This window comes from Mytilus californianus, unplaced genomic scaffold (assembly GCF_021869535.1).
Source record: "Mytilus californianus isolate M0D057914Y unplaced genomic scaffold, xbMytCali1.0.p SCAF_1, whole genome shotgun sequence".
NCBI classification, from domain to species: Eukaryota; Metazoa; Mollusca; class Bivalvia; order Mytilida; family Mytilidae; genus Mytilus; species Mytilus californianus.
The window spans coordinates 63,790,664-63,805,534 of NW_026262581.1; the positions used below are offsets into that span (position 1 = coordinate 63,790,664).

Here is a 14,871-nt window from a genome sequence, read left to right on the forward strand (position 1 = left end):
TATCAAGATCATATTATCAAACAAGTACATTCTCGTCCTTTGGAAACTGCTGGATAGTTGTCACATTGGCAATCATCCCATCTCCTTATTTGTAAATCTTCTAGCCGAATTGTGGCCACACGCATAGCACCTCGACTTAAGTTTTGATTTATTCAATTGCATTCGTGTCGGCTTAATGAGGGAATAATTTCTATGGGTAAATAGTCATTGTGAAAATTAAACAACATGTAATGACTGTCCCCTAATGATTTCGAGTTTTATTTCCCCCGTCTAGGCAGTCTCTTGATACCTTCCTGAAATGATTATTTTTTATTTCCTGTTTTTATCTGTAAACCTATCTGCGAACTTTAAGGAATTTGAGGGTTGCAGGTTTCCAGATTGAATGTATAACTTCATAGTCATAACAACAATTAAAATGTGAAACAATTTTAAATTCTATTTTAAATTCTAGTGGTCATTTGAACAAAAATGAAAATAAAGGGTGTGATACAAGACAAACTGGTCTTTTTTTAATCCAAAACACCTCTGTTTCGGGAGGGTTTGAAGAAATAAAATCTCAAACCGGTGATTTAAAGTTTTTGTTCCCCAGTATTTTAAACACCTCCCATTTCTAGTGTTTCAGAGATTACGTGCGGATGTACAAAAAAGCAATGTATTAGGAATAAAAAAGTAACTGTCTAAACAGTTAAACAAGCATGTACTTTGATTTCAAAATAACCACTTTAAGTGTTTACCTATCATGTACTTTGATCCCAAACTAACCAGTCTATGTAGTCAATCAATCATCTTTTTTTAATCTACCGAAGTAAAATTACATCACTTGGCTTTTTTGTTTTTTGATTTTGTTTTTTTTTTTTTTACCTTTCCTGACTGATCTGTGACATCTATCACACCACAGTGCCATTCTTGACCTTGGTTGCCAATTTTTTCAAATTTCTGACTTCCTCCAACAGTAACAGTAAGATTCTGTACATGTATACCAAACATATGATACCAGAATGTAAAGCATATTTTACCACTTGAAGTTGCGGCAGTGTTAAATGTCTCACTTTCTAAAAGAGCTATTTTTGCATTATCATCCTGGCTGATTTCAGTTGTGTATATATAAAAAGCTAAAATATTGTAAAATGAATAAGAGTTTTTTTTATTATTATTCAAGAAAGTTTATTCTTGTATCAACATATTGTCATGAGCACTGGTTTGATTTTTGATCCGTTGTTAAGTTATCGTTTCGAATGTATAATATTATTTATCAAATTCACTTAATTGGTTGACTCCTTGGTTGTCCCATTTTTTTAAATTATGGATGAGGCAAGATTAAACTGTCACATATTCCCATATGTTCACCATTACCATCTTACATTATTTCCCATTTAGTCGTTTTCATGTGTATTTTATGTATTTTCATAGCAGAAAAGGTATACATAATCAATCCCCCGGATCAATTTCACAAACAAATCTAAGTAGAAAAGTATAGTAAGTTATGCTATTCTTATTGTTTCCCCTTCCATGTTTTTGTATTAAAGATACAATGAATAAGTGTTGATTCTTGAAAAAGATACCATGAGCCTGGAGGGCGAATGGTTTGTTTTCATGAATCAACGCTTATCCATTGTATCTATAACTTAAACTATTGTGTTAATGTCTTTTTAAAATTAAAGACTTTTCTTAATTAGAAGGTATTGTAAGTGAGTTTAAATAACCATGTTATCACGTTCAACGATGCATTAATACATTTAAGTTCACAATTAATTGGTTAGAGAAATACAAATATAACATAACACATTTGTCTTTAAATTATCAGGCATCTGAATTATCCGTTATTTACAAAATAAGACATATTTATAGATTATTGATGGTTTTCAAACGAGAGGGTGTTTCTCAACTACAATCTCATCAAAGGGCGACAGCCCTGAGATGAGATGTGGCTGAGAAACATACTCGAGTTTGAAAGATCATTGATAATCTGTTTATCGCTATTTTGCCTATGAAGCCGTTCATGTTTACATCGACAACGTCACGTGCGCCCTTAGTTTCTGACGATAGTTTTCCATATCAAGCGAGTAGCATGATATGAAAAATTATCACCAAAAAAGATCAAAGGGAAAATGCACAAAATAGCGATAATCGAACTCATTTCTAAGTATATATAATAAGTATGTTACCGAAATTCTAGCAAGAAGCTTAATTCTAGGCACATCAGGATTTACTTGCATTGGGATTTGCGGATAAACATTTGTAAAATAATGTAGTAAAACAGATGCAATCATACTATATTCATAAAACAAAAATGGACAAATTGAAAGTAATCATTTTCGTTTCAAATATGTGAAATAGCCAATAATAATCCAAAAATAAACGGGAAAACCCGCTATTATTACAAAAATATCCACAATAACATACAAAATAAGAAAAACGGAAAAACTAAAGAATAGGGACAACAAAGAGAATACAGGGATTCGAATCTTAACCGACAAGGGAAAATTGCAACCCATTGGTAGCTGAGAGGTTTCGTCGATGTGTTGATGTTAGTCACACATAACAGATTTCAAGGAGGGGTTCGATTCCCAGTGAAGGCATATAAAAATTACAAAAATTGTAGGTAAGTTTTTAAATTAATTCCATTAGTGAACTGAAATCAGTAAATTAGCCAATTCAAACTTAAAGAAATTAGACACACAAAGGAAACATTTGAATATAAATAAATTTGGTGTATTTACTGTCTTCTGATTGGTTAAAAGTATTAACTTTATTTTTCAATGTTGTCAATTTTTATGGCGACACGCCCACTCTGACGTTGTGTATTCATGCGCCAACATGTGTGTACGTTGTTATTATTAATATAAATAATATAAAAAGCTCTTTGAGCCTTATTTTTGATAGAAATTTATTTATAATGAATGGCTATTATTTATTGTGAATTTATTGAACCATAAAATTAATTTTTGACTCTTCACATTTTACATAATCCGCTTCGCGGAATATTCAATGTGAAGAGTAAAAAATTAATTTTATGGTTCAATAAATTCAAAATAAATATTAGCCATTCATTAAATAATTTGGTGAGTCAATTTCAACGACAGATTAAGGAAGCGTTGATTCTAGAAAAAGAATCCACGGTAAATGAATAGGTTGACGTCACGATAATGGTTTAATGTTTGTTAATACCTGATTTTAACTAACGTTTTGATAGTACTTTAGAATTATTTTTAACTTCAATTTCATTTAATGCATTGATGTGGTATAGGGATGTTGGCTGCTCTGTTTTAAGATAACAAGCTTTTTAAAAGACTGTTATAAATTGATAGTGTATAAATAACAAAACTAAAAAATAGCAGAAAATATGAAAGGTCCTTGTTCTTGTTTTTGAGACATAAGCTATTGAAAATTTGGCGGGAAATTATTCTCTTTAGATTTTTCATACATTTAACATTTTTACTGGAAAACTTTTTTCTTTCAAACACTTTGAAAAAATAACAAGGATTTTATAAGTTTTTCATAAATAGCTTTTAAAACTATTTGCAATAAAATTCTGAAAGGAAAAGTAGGGGTTACATGGCGAAAAGTTTAATGGAACTACATGGATAAACCAGGAGATTCCGAACATCTGACAAAAAAGATCAGCGAATATCCTTAAGCGTAGTACATTAGCAAATTGAAACAATGGGTGCCATACGCTACGAGAAAGGGAAGCAAGGAGCATTTACACTCTCCTCCGTTTCATCAGGAATTTTTTTTTTTAATAAGTGCGATAAAGCTCAAGGAGATGTAAATATATTGGCTTTTAAATTTCAATTAACAGCTAATAATACCAAAAGATAAATTAAAAAAAAGAAACACCCTTTGTCTTGCATGTTAATTTGTTTGCTAATAATTGAAAATATTTCATTACTTTTTTGTTTGATATGAAATTCAAACTAACAGTTTCAACAAAATTCGATATAACATTTTCAGATTCCACCAAACAGCACGAATAGACTTTGGAGAAAATTAAAAAAAAAACTATTTAACTATCCTGATAAAAAAGGCACTAGCAATAAGAAATAGAAGATAGTCTGAAGTGGGAGTAGGTGTGTGTGCTGTGTATGTGCCTTTATATTGCAACTGCCATTTATTTGTAAATGGTTATTTATACCCATTTCTACAAGAAGAAATACAAGATAGAAACTATAAATAGATTTTAAGGAGCACCATAGGTACATAATCCAAGTTAGAAGAAAAGCGATCATTGGTTAGAAGTAAAATATTTCTTGAATAATTGTTTGTATGCACTGAATTCAGCCTCCCTTTCCAAAATTAAAAACAACCAAAAATTGGCCCAATTTATACTGTTTGAATTTAAGATATAAACATTAAACCTTGTTTGAAAATTGCCCTCATGTACAATTATATATTATCTAATTTATGTCGACCAATTCTGATCTTTTATATGAAAATAAGTTTGAAGTTGCATCAAAGGTTCTTCTAGAATTTCATCTTCAAAGTTTAGGATAGGAAAGGTATATAGTTACGTTGGCCTTTTCATGTCGTTTGCATTGGTTATTTTTGTCCTTGTTTTGCTGTCTCTTTTTACTCATAGGTATCTTTTTTACAATTTTACCGAAGAAAGGGTGAATAATGAGTGTTTTTAATTCTACGAAATCACATATGGCTTTCTATGCGGACTTAGCGAGAAATTGTATATAGATTAACCTTGAAGAGTTGATACGAAAAATATAAAAAGGCGTATAACTGAGTGTTTGGATGTGGTTTACATATATAGAATAATGGCCAAAAAAAGCATATAGAAAAATGAGCAAAAAATATAAAGAAAAGAGAATAATAGGGTTTTAAAGTATAAAGAATAACTGTGAAAAATAAAAATACTGATTACAGAAATGAACGATGTGCAGAATGAAGAAATCATCTTAAATAGTAAAATAATTTGAATGCAAATTTTACAGAATAAGCCTTATTTATAAAGATAATGAAAAATGCCCTACAAATTTAAATGATAAAGAAATTAAACACCCCCATCATTATCCCCAAAACGCGCTATCATTTTTGCAAAGTCTTGTATAAAAACATGGCATGGCGGGGTGTTAAACGACCTTTAGTTCCGACAGGGTGATCTCTTTTGTTGTTTTATCCTTCAGTAATATTTTCAAATTTGGAGTTATTGGAGACTGGTTTAGCTGTCTTTGTTGCGTGTTGAAATAAGAAAAAGGCATAAAAAGTTAGTGAAGGTTCGTCAATCAAGTGTCCATGATCTTCCATATGTGTAGCTTGAGCGGTGTATTACTTGCGTTACAATTGGTTGGTCGCTTTTGAACTTGTTAGTCGTTAGAGTGATTGGGTGGTTGCTCTTTTGGTTGATTTGGTGTTTATTTCAACCTCGTCGTCTCTCTCATGGCGATCAGTTATGGTTTATCGTCGTTTTTCCCATTGCAGATTAGAAATGGTTTATCGTCGTTTTTCTCACGGCAGATCAGTAATTATGGTTAATCGTCGTCTTTCTCATGGTAGATCAGTAATGGTTTTATTGTCGTCTTTCTCATGGCAAATTAGTAATGATTTATCGTAATGTTTCCCATTGCAGATCAGTAATGGTTAATCGTCGTCTTTCTCATTGCAGATCAGTAATTGTTTATTGTCTTTTTTCACATGGCAGACCAGTAATGGTTAATCGTCGTCCGTCTCATGGCAGATCAGTTATGATTAATCGTCGTCTTTCTCATGGCAGAGCAGTAATGGTTAATCGTCGTCTTTCTCATGGAAGATCAGCAATGATTTATCGCCGTTTTTCTTATGACAGATCAATAATGGATTATCGTCGTCTTTCTTATTGCAGATCAATAATGGCTTATCGTCGTTTTTTCTCATGGCAGATCAGTAATGATTAATCGTTGTTTTTCTCATGACAGATCAGTAATAGTTTATCGCAATTTTTCCCATTGCAGATCAGAAATGTTTTATCTTTGTTTTTTCTCATGGCAGATTAGCTATAGATAATCATCGTCTTTTTCATTGCAGATCAGTAATGGTTTTGCGTCGTTTTTCTCATGGCGATCAGTAATGGTTTATCGTAATTTTTCTCCAGTGCACATCAGAATGTTTTATCGTCGTTTTTCTCATTGCAAATCAGAAATGGTTAATCGTCGTCTTTCTCATTGCAGATCAGTTATGGCTTATCGTCGATTTTCTCATGGCAGATCAGTAATGGCTTATCGTCGTTTTTCTCCTGGCAGATCAGTAATGGCTTATCGTCGTTTTTCTGATGGCAGATCAGTTATTGTTAATCGTCGTTTTTCTCATGGTAGATCAGTCATAATTTATAGTACAATGTATTAATAGAAATGTTTTATCGTCGTTTTTCTCATGGCAGATCAGTAATGGTTTATTAGCGTTTTTCACATGGAAGATCAGTAATGGTTTATCGTCGTCTTTCTCATGGCAGATCAGTAATGTTTAACTGTCGTCTTTCTCATGTCAGATTAATAATGATTTATCGTCGTCTTTCTCATGGAAGATCAGTAATGGTTTATCGTCGTCTTTCTCATGGCAGATCAGTAATGGTTTATCGTCGTCTTTCTCATGGGAGATTAGTAATGGTTTATAGTCGTTTTTCTCATGGTAGATCAGTAATGGATTATCGTCATTTATTTTTATGGCAGATCAGTAATTGTAAATCGTCGTTTTTCTTATGGCAGATCACTAATAGTTTATAGAAATTTTTCCATTTTGATAGAAATGTTTTATCGTCGTTTTCCTCATGACAGATCAGTAATGGTTTATTGTCGTTTTTAACATGGCAGATCAGTAGTGGTTGATTTGTTGTTTATTTCAACCTCGTCGTCTCTCTCACGGCAGATCAGTAATGGTTTTTAGTATTTTTTCCTATCGCAGATCGGAAATATTTTATCGTCGTTTTTCTCATTGCAAATCAGTAATGGTTAATCCTCGTCTTTCTCACTGCAGATCAGTAATGGCTTATCGTCGTTTTTCTCATGGCAGATCAAAAATGGCTTATCGTCGTTTTTCTCATGGCAGATAAGTAATGGTTAATCGTTGTCTTTCTCATTGCAGATCAGTAATGGCTTATCGTCGTTTTTCTCATGGCAGATCAGTAATGGCTTATCGTCGTTTTTCTCATGGCAGATCAGCAATGGTTTGTTGTCGTCATTCTCATGGCAGATCAGTAATGGCTTATCGTCGTTTTCCTGATAGCAGATCAGTAATTGTAATCGTCGTTTTTCTCATGGCAGATCAGTAATAATTTATAGTAGTTCTTACCATTGTAGAATAGACATATTTTATCGTCGTTTTTCCCATGGCAGATCAGTAATAGTTTATTAGCGTTTTTTCACATGGCAGATCAGTAATGGTTTATCGTCGTCTTTCTCATGGCAGATCGCTAATGTTTTATCGTCGTCTTTCTCATGGCAGATCAGTAATGGTAAATCGTTGTCTTTCTCATGGCAGATCACCAATGGTTTATTGCCGTCTTTCTCATGGCAGATCACCAATGGTTATTTCCGTCTTTCTCATAGCAAGTTAGTAATGGTTTATCGTTGTCTTTCTCATGGCAGATCACCAATGGTTTATTGTCGTCTTTCTCATGGCAGATCAGTAATGGTTTATCGTCGTCTTTCTCATGCCGAGACATGGCAGATAAGTAATGGTTTATCGTCGTCTTTCTCATGGCAGATAAGTAATGGTTTATCGTCGTCTTTCTCACGGGAGATCAGTAATGGTTAATCGTCGTTTTTTAATGAAAGTTTTGAATTGGTTTTGATTGTTGACAAAATGGTTTCACCTATTGGTACATAGGCTGGTGATGATCTTGTTATCAAATGCAATTGCTTTGCGACTGGTCTATCTTTGGTTGTGTATGGTGACCTTGATCACAGGGGTTTGAACAGTAGCAGTTATCGATGCCAGGGATGGGGTATCCTGTACCATTGTAGGTTGATTTACTGTAGCTGACCACGTCATGAATTATGACGCGAAGTGGGGGATGTAGCTTTAAGAGACTTTGTCTGGTTAGTATCTTATGACTACAAATGTCGGATAGGTTTACATCTCGAGACTATCTAACTATCTCTTTTCCTATCTGTGTCGCGATTACAGCAACAAATTGATGGTGACCTGTGTTTGCGTTTTTGTTTAACTTCGTTTAGAACTGTGACTTCTGACAGTTCATTCTAAAATCGAACTAGCTTATCATTTAAATGCAGGTAATGCTGTAAAGTAAACGTAGGCTGTCAAGTTGGCAAGGCTGGCAAGCAGGCAGACTGATAACAGTTTGTAGAAAATCCAGAAAAGCGCTTCGGACGCAAGAAATTATCAAACGTGTTGTTTTCAATTTTTTTGTAGAATATTGGGCTAGTCCATATCTTGTTACCTTTTAAAATGTCACCAGTGTATTGCGACATCGAAACACACTAGTTTTGTCGATAAATGAACACGATTATTAAATATGGACGCTTTATGACAGAAATGTCAGCTGTGATGTCACTGTTACATCGTAAACATATTGAAAAAAACTGACATATTTGACCTAAAATTGCAATTTACAAAAAGTTTTAACAATTTTAGATAGGAGCTAAAGTCTACAAAGATATTTTAGACGTCTTACAATATTTTTATAAATACTCTGATACAAAATATTTCTGGAGTTGAATTCGGCTCATATCTAAAAATTAAAAATTACTTTTTCTCAAAATGAGGCTATTTTTGGCAGTTTTTCATTGGAAGCCTTAACGTAATTATGTGAGGCAACATTTAAAAAGGGTAAATTGGTTGATTGTCGGGTGCTTAACGTCAAATGTCATTAAAAAAGGGTAACCGTCGTCCAAAAAAGGAAAATCAATAATAAGGCACCACATATCTTTGGTCGCATTTTTTTATATACATTATCCGGTGGGAAACCAGTATATTCAAATTAATGTAACAAAAACAGTTATTGCTGTTTATATTAGATTTATTCAACTTAAAATTCCGGCTTCCAAAACCGGATTATATAGTATGGTGATGTCGGGCAGATGGGCGGGCGAGCTGGGAAAAGTGGGTACCTAATTTGTGTAATCAACTCGTACCAACGGTTTTCAACCCAGATACCTGACACTTCACAGGAAGATTGCACATATGTTGAAGTTGTGTAATTGTTATTATGGTATTGTTTGAAGATTTTTTTTCTCATTTATCCAGACTGAGTAACTTAGTAATTTTTCATACAGTATAATTCTTGAAATATGGTACCTGTTTGTTCTTTTGTCGTATCCAAGGTTATGGAGGGTTGAGCGCTCACAAATTGTTTAATCCCGCCACATTGTTTATGTGCCTATCCCAAGTCAAGAGCTTGTAGTACAGTGGTTGTCGTTGGTTTCAGTCTGTGATATTTGTTCTTCGTAAATTGTTCTGTTATAAATTAGGTCGTTAGTTTCCTTGTTTGAATTGTTCGGGCCTTTTGTGGCTGACGGTACGGTATGTGTTTTTCTCATTGTTGAAGGCCGTACGCTGGCCTGTAGATAGATAGATATTTTAAGGTACAACTTGGTACATGTACATGCAATACCATATATCAAAATTTTAGACATATGTATATAGTCAAAATGCAATAATAATGTATATGTATACCAACCAGCCTTATGAGGCTTATAATGCACTGTCGTTTATGTACGAAATATTATAAAAATAAATTTCAAAATCATATTAATCCTTGTTATATCTGAGGTTTAAATCTTCTGACATGGTTTCAATATATCAGTTGTGTAAAATAATGTGAAAAAAGGTGAAAGTACCTTAATAATATCTATAATTGCTTACTACACTTCATACTAACTGTGAGATAGTTGTCTCATTGGCAATCATACCACATCTCCTAATTTTGTATACAAGTATTGTGTAATAATAAACCCCTGCTACAGTTTTCAATCCATATCCTTTACACTTTACAGGAAGATTACACATATGTTTTTGCACCTGTTATTACGAAATTGTTTAGGGCATTTTTTCTCATTTTTCTATACTTTGGATATTGGTCATTTTTCAGCAAAATTTATGAAAGAGGGTATAGTTTGCAACTTCTCTTACAGTTTTCAACCAAGTTCCCAAAGACTTCATAAAAAGATTATACATATGTTGAAATTGTGCACCTGATATTATGGAATTACTTGATGATTTTCTTTGACATTTTCCCAGACTTGTAAAATTATTTTCCATCAAAATTTACAACCTTCATGAAAGTGCAACTACAGAGTACACATTCTACATGGATTAGTCACAAATACTGCAACCCGGTTATTTGAGGCTTTGGTCCATTTTACTTAGTTTAGTAATAAACTGTAATTCTAACAATATATAACAAATCTGTTATAACAGCGTTGCAAATGGTGCCATAAAAAAAAGAACATAACACTAGTTTTTATGTTTGTTTGCTAAGTTCTAAATAGTTGTCATCTTAAAGCAAGACCTCATGTTTTTTCTTAATCTTACCACACTCTCATTCAAAAAACGATAATTTATTCAATCTATACGATGATAATAATAGCTGTTCTTCTAGTGGTATGAATGGAGAGTTTCAAATAAAGAGTTAATTCACAGTAGCATTTTTGATCGCTAATCTTATCAGTAAAGGATCCAGAAGGTATTGGAAAAAGGAGAGAGTGTTGAAATGTGGTAAAAAGGGCGGGGTCCGACATTATAATTACTGCTTTTACGCGATTTTAAAACAATCCAAAGAACAGGGAGTTCCTAACCCCAGGCCTTTCCTTTTATGTTTTTATTTTCCTTATCCGGAAAAAATGTTTGCTATCAGAGTTTTAGTTTTCCATTAAAGTTGTCAGTACAAAGTATAAATGAATATTGGTTGTTGATATACCCTGAAGTTTTGTACATTTGTACTGTTATGTGTAGTTCACCTGTGAGTAATGACACGCACATTGATAGACATTGATATGGAGATGTGTTAAAAAAAAACAATGGGACAATTGCACATTAAGAGATCCTTAACCTTTGTGTGCATGCATTTATGAATTGCAGCATGTCGTTTAGTCAGCTACTTCTTGAAGATCCTCGTCCTGAATATGCATGAAATATCTGCCACTAGACGTAAAGTAAGCAACAATTAACACATCATAAAGATCACTGGACTGGATAAAAATTAAGCTGATAAATTGAAAGATTCTAGGGTATAAATTAGACAAATATAATATGTGTGTTGCATATATGAATGAGACATTGACCCAACGACACCAAAACAAAGCATAGGTCAGTATACAGTGTAACATTATACAGGTCCATACAATATGTCAAGCTTTAAATCACATCGAGTCTGTAAAAAAAAATCAGTGCACAACCGAACAGAGAAAACCGGTTCAACCAATAACATCAAATTCTTTAAACACTGGCGCCTAAACGGTGTTCAGGTACCCTCATGAACACGCATTATTTCTATCATTTCGGCATTCCTTTCCTTATCTTGAATACAAATTATCAGTAAGGTTGATGAAATTTATTAGACAATTCTAGTCAAAATATATTTGACATATTGTCATAGGACCATAACAACATCTGCGCAGTTTTGATAACCGGACTCCTAGACAGGTGACCACACCTCGCTCGGTACAACTTCAAACACCAAGGAGTAGACCGCAAACTAGCGAGTGAAACGTGTGGTAACTTAAAACATTTTGATTCAATAAAATGTTTCTTTTGGGAGAATGAGGAAGGGGGCCACACGTTGAGCAGGATCTGCCTACCCTTCTGGAGCACCTGAGATCATCCTCGATTTTTGGTGGGGTTCGTGTTGCTCAGTGTTTTGTGTTCTATGTTGTGTTTTGTGTGCTGTTGTTTGTCTTTTTTTTTCCATGGTGTTGTCAGTTTATTTTCGACTTATGAGTTTGAATGTCACTATGGTATCTTTCGCCTCTCTTTTAAGAGGGTTAACTCACAATATCATTCAGAACATGTATAATATTCGGACGCACAAAATTATTAAGTATTATTTTCATTAACTAGAAATGGGTCGACACCACTGCCTGTAGACTGTTAGTCCTCGAGGGCATCATCAACTCAGTAGTTAGTACTTCGGTACTGCTATGGTTTCTTAAATTCCCTGTTGATAAATTAAGAAACTATTAAGAAACTACGGTTCCAACTCATTCAGGCAAACTTGACCTTAGGTGAATTTGGCTATTTGTTCAGGCCCCTTTTAGTCATATAGCTATTTGTAACGTATCTCCGTTCCGCTTAATAGAAGTTCCACTTGAAACTTGTTATAAACAATGTCATAGTATATGTTCCTGTTGGAACAAATATTCTATAATCTTTATTCCGTCAGGAACAAATACTGTTACAGAGGAAATACTGAATATTACAGAATATTTCTTTCTTTTTGAACTTATATAATGAAGGAACTTCTATTTCATGACATCTTCACGTGTTTATGTCTAATACATCATTATATATTTCCCACAGATTCCAATGTATATGCATTTATACTTTGGATGTCATATTGGTTGGTAATCAACTATAAACTAATAAGACTCGGCGAGTATCATTTTAAAAAATGCTCTTCTGTCATATTTTTTTCTTTGGTTTCAAACAGTTTTGAAGAAAATTGTCTGTGTATTTAATCTGATGTTAAAGCAACAACTTTGATTGTAGATCATTCATGCAGTAATCACATTTTCAATAAGACGGAATCGAAAGTTTTAAAAACTGACCATGATATAGGACTTTAAATAGGTAGACCGTTTAATGACGCAGAAAAGATCATTCTAGATTTAATATGTGATCGAATAAAGATACATTTTGACCTTTACTTCATTCATTAGCAGGTGTAGGCGATATTAAATCAATTGAGGGATAATAAGTACATTTTTGATTGAGTATCGGATTATCATTATATATTAAGATTTGTTTAAGATATCATTGTTTATCTACAGACACAATGGTCTATATTAAGGCCCAAATATCACGCGTCTCGTGTTTGGTTGTTGACAGGAAGTTGGTCGTACCTTTCGTATAAAAGCCAACCTATAACAGTTCTTGCTGCAGTCTGAACGTGTGGATCAAACGTGTGAAGAACGATCACAATGAATCCACAAGAAAAAACTAAGTTTGCGTCTTTTTTTAAGAAATCTACAGATAAAACAAGTTCTATTTGGAACCGAAAGAAGATTCTCCAGAAAATTACAAATGCTCGGAAATTACAGAAAAATAAAGTATCAAATTTCGAAACTCAAAAACAAACAAGGGAAGGTCCGAGCAGGTTTCGAGCAGTAGTGCATGTAACTAAAGCAGCAGTTTATAGAGCTCCAAAGTTGTTATCTATCAATTTGGACACTCCAAGAGTTAAACCAGAGGTCAAAACTACAGAAACGACCACAAAATTAAAAACCAACATTCTACAAGGTGTAATTGACAAAAAACATGAGTATGACGCTGATATACCATCTGTTAATGCTATTTGCTGTGATGAGAAAAACTCAGTTTGGATAGGATGCTGGAACAGGTCACCAGTCCGTAGTCTCGCGTGCAATGATAAAATACAATCTAAGGAACAATACGATATGCCAGTCTCTGATATGACAGTGTTGTCATCAGGAGATATCCTCTTCACTAAGTTTGGAGATTGTGCAATAAAGAAACTGTCGAGAAAAGATGGAACTATATCTACGTTTCGTGGCTGCATGCCTCTTTTTCCAGAGGGTATCCATGTAACAAGATCAGGAGACATACTGGTGACAGTTGTTGATGCATCAAATTTCTTGGTTACAAAAACGACCACACGAAAAGTAATTAAAATGAATGACTCTGGAAAACTCATTAAGGAAATTGAATATGGTAGTCACGGACTCAAACTCTTTATTTTACCATATAGAGTAACTGAAAATGTAAATGGTGACATTTGTGTCGTAAATAGAACAGGCGTATACCTCGGACAAATCGTTGTTCTTGATAAAGAAGGAAATTTAAAGTTCACGTATGACGGAAATCCAAGCCAGCCTTGCAGTGACTTTATACCAATGAGTATAGCTTGTGACAATAATGGTTGTATTATTGTAGCTGATCCTAGTGACTTTGCTATTCATATTCTTGATAAGACCGGAATTTTGATACAATATTTGAACTCCTTTAAGATAGGTATTAGTCCCCCTTTAAGTGTTTGTGTAGACCAAAAAGGATGTTTATGGGTTGGGTGTATGATAGAAGAGGGGAAACAGTCAAATACATCAAAAGTATATGCACTGTGTTGATAATTATTTTAAAAGTTAAGCGGGATGTGCAATATTTCTTCAAATTGTAATGTGTAATATGATGTTATTAAACTTATTTTCAAATGGTATACTTTCGTTTTTCTCATAGAATATGATTATTTACATGTACATGTACTTATTTACATGTATTCTCGAAATTCGAGATTCAGATTAGGGTTAATTACATGCTGATCCGAAAAATACATTTATAAGACTTGCATTCTTGTGTCTCTTGTGAATCGTTATTACAGGAAAATATATGCTTGTACATACATGTGGTGATATGCAATTGTGTTGATATCGATACACATACATACAACACATTAACAGTTGTCTATTACTATAACTTATACTGAAAATAGGCATAAAAACAGGTAGAAAATGAAAATAACACTTAATATATTTCGTGCTTCCGATGCGCTTTTCTTGAATTACCTTCATCAGGAATGCTCTAACCAAAACAAAACATTTGAGTGCCAGGGATGTATAAATACGTAGAAAGGTTAATATATGACTAAAAGGGACATAAAAAAAGAATAGCCAAACTCATCCAAGGCCAACTTTGCCGGAGAGAGTTTGAACATTATTTTCGTAATAATTTCTTAATTCGTCAACGGGAAATTCAAGT

General features: G+C 33.5%; 1 protein-coding gene across 1 annotated transcript; it reads left to right on the forward strand.

Annotated features, from left to right (window-relative positions):
- The first annotated feature begins 13,012 nt into the window (after nucleotides 1-13,012).
- Nucleotides 13,013-14,332, forward strand: LOC127706338 (uncharacterized). Its single transcript, XM_052210883.1, has one exon. The coding sequence runs from the start codon at nucleotides 13,080-13,082 to the stop codon at nucleotides 14,241-14,243; it is 1,164 nt and encodes a 387-aa protein (XP_052066843.1). The 5' UTR covers nucleotides 13,013-13,079; the 3' UTR covers nucleotides 14,244-14,332.
- Nucleotides 14,333-14,871: the final 539 nt, after the last annotated feature.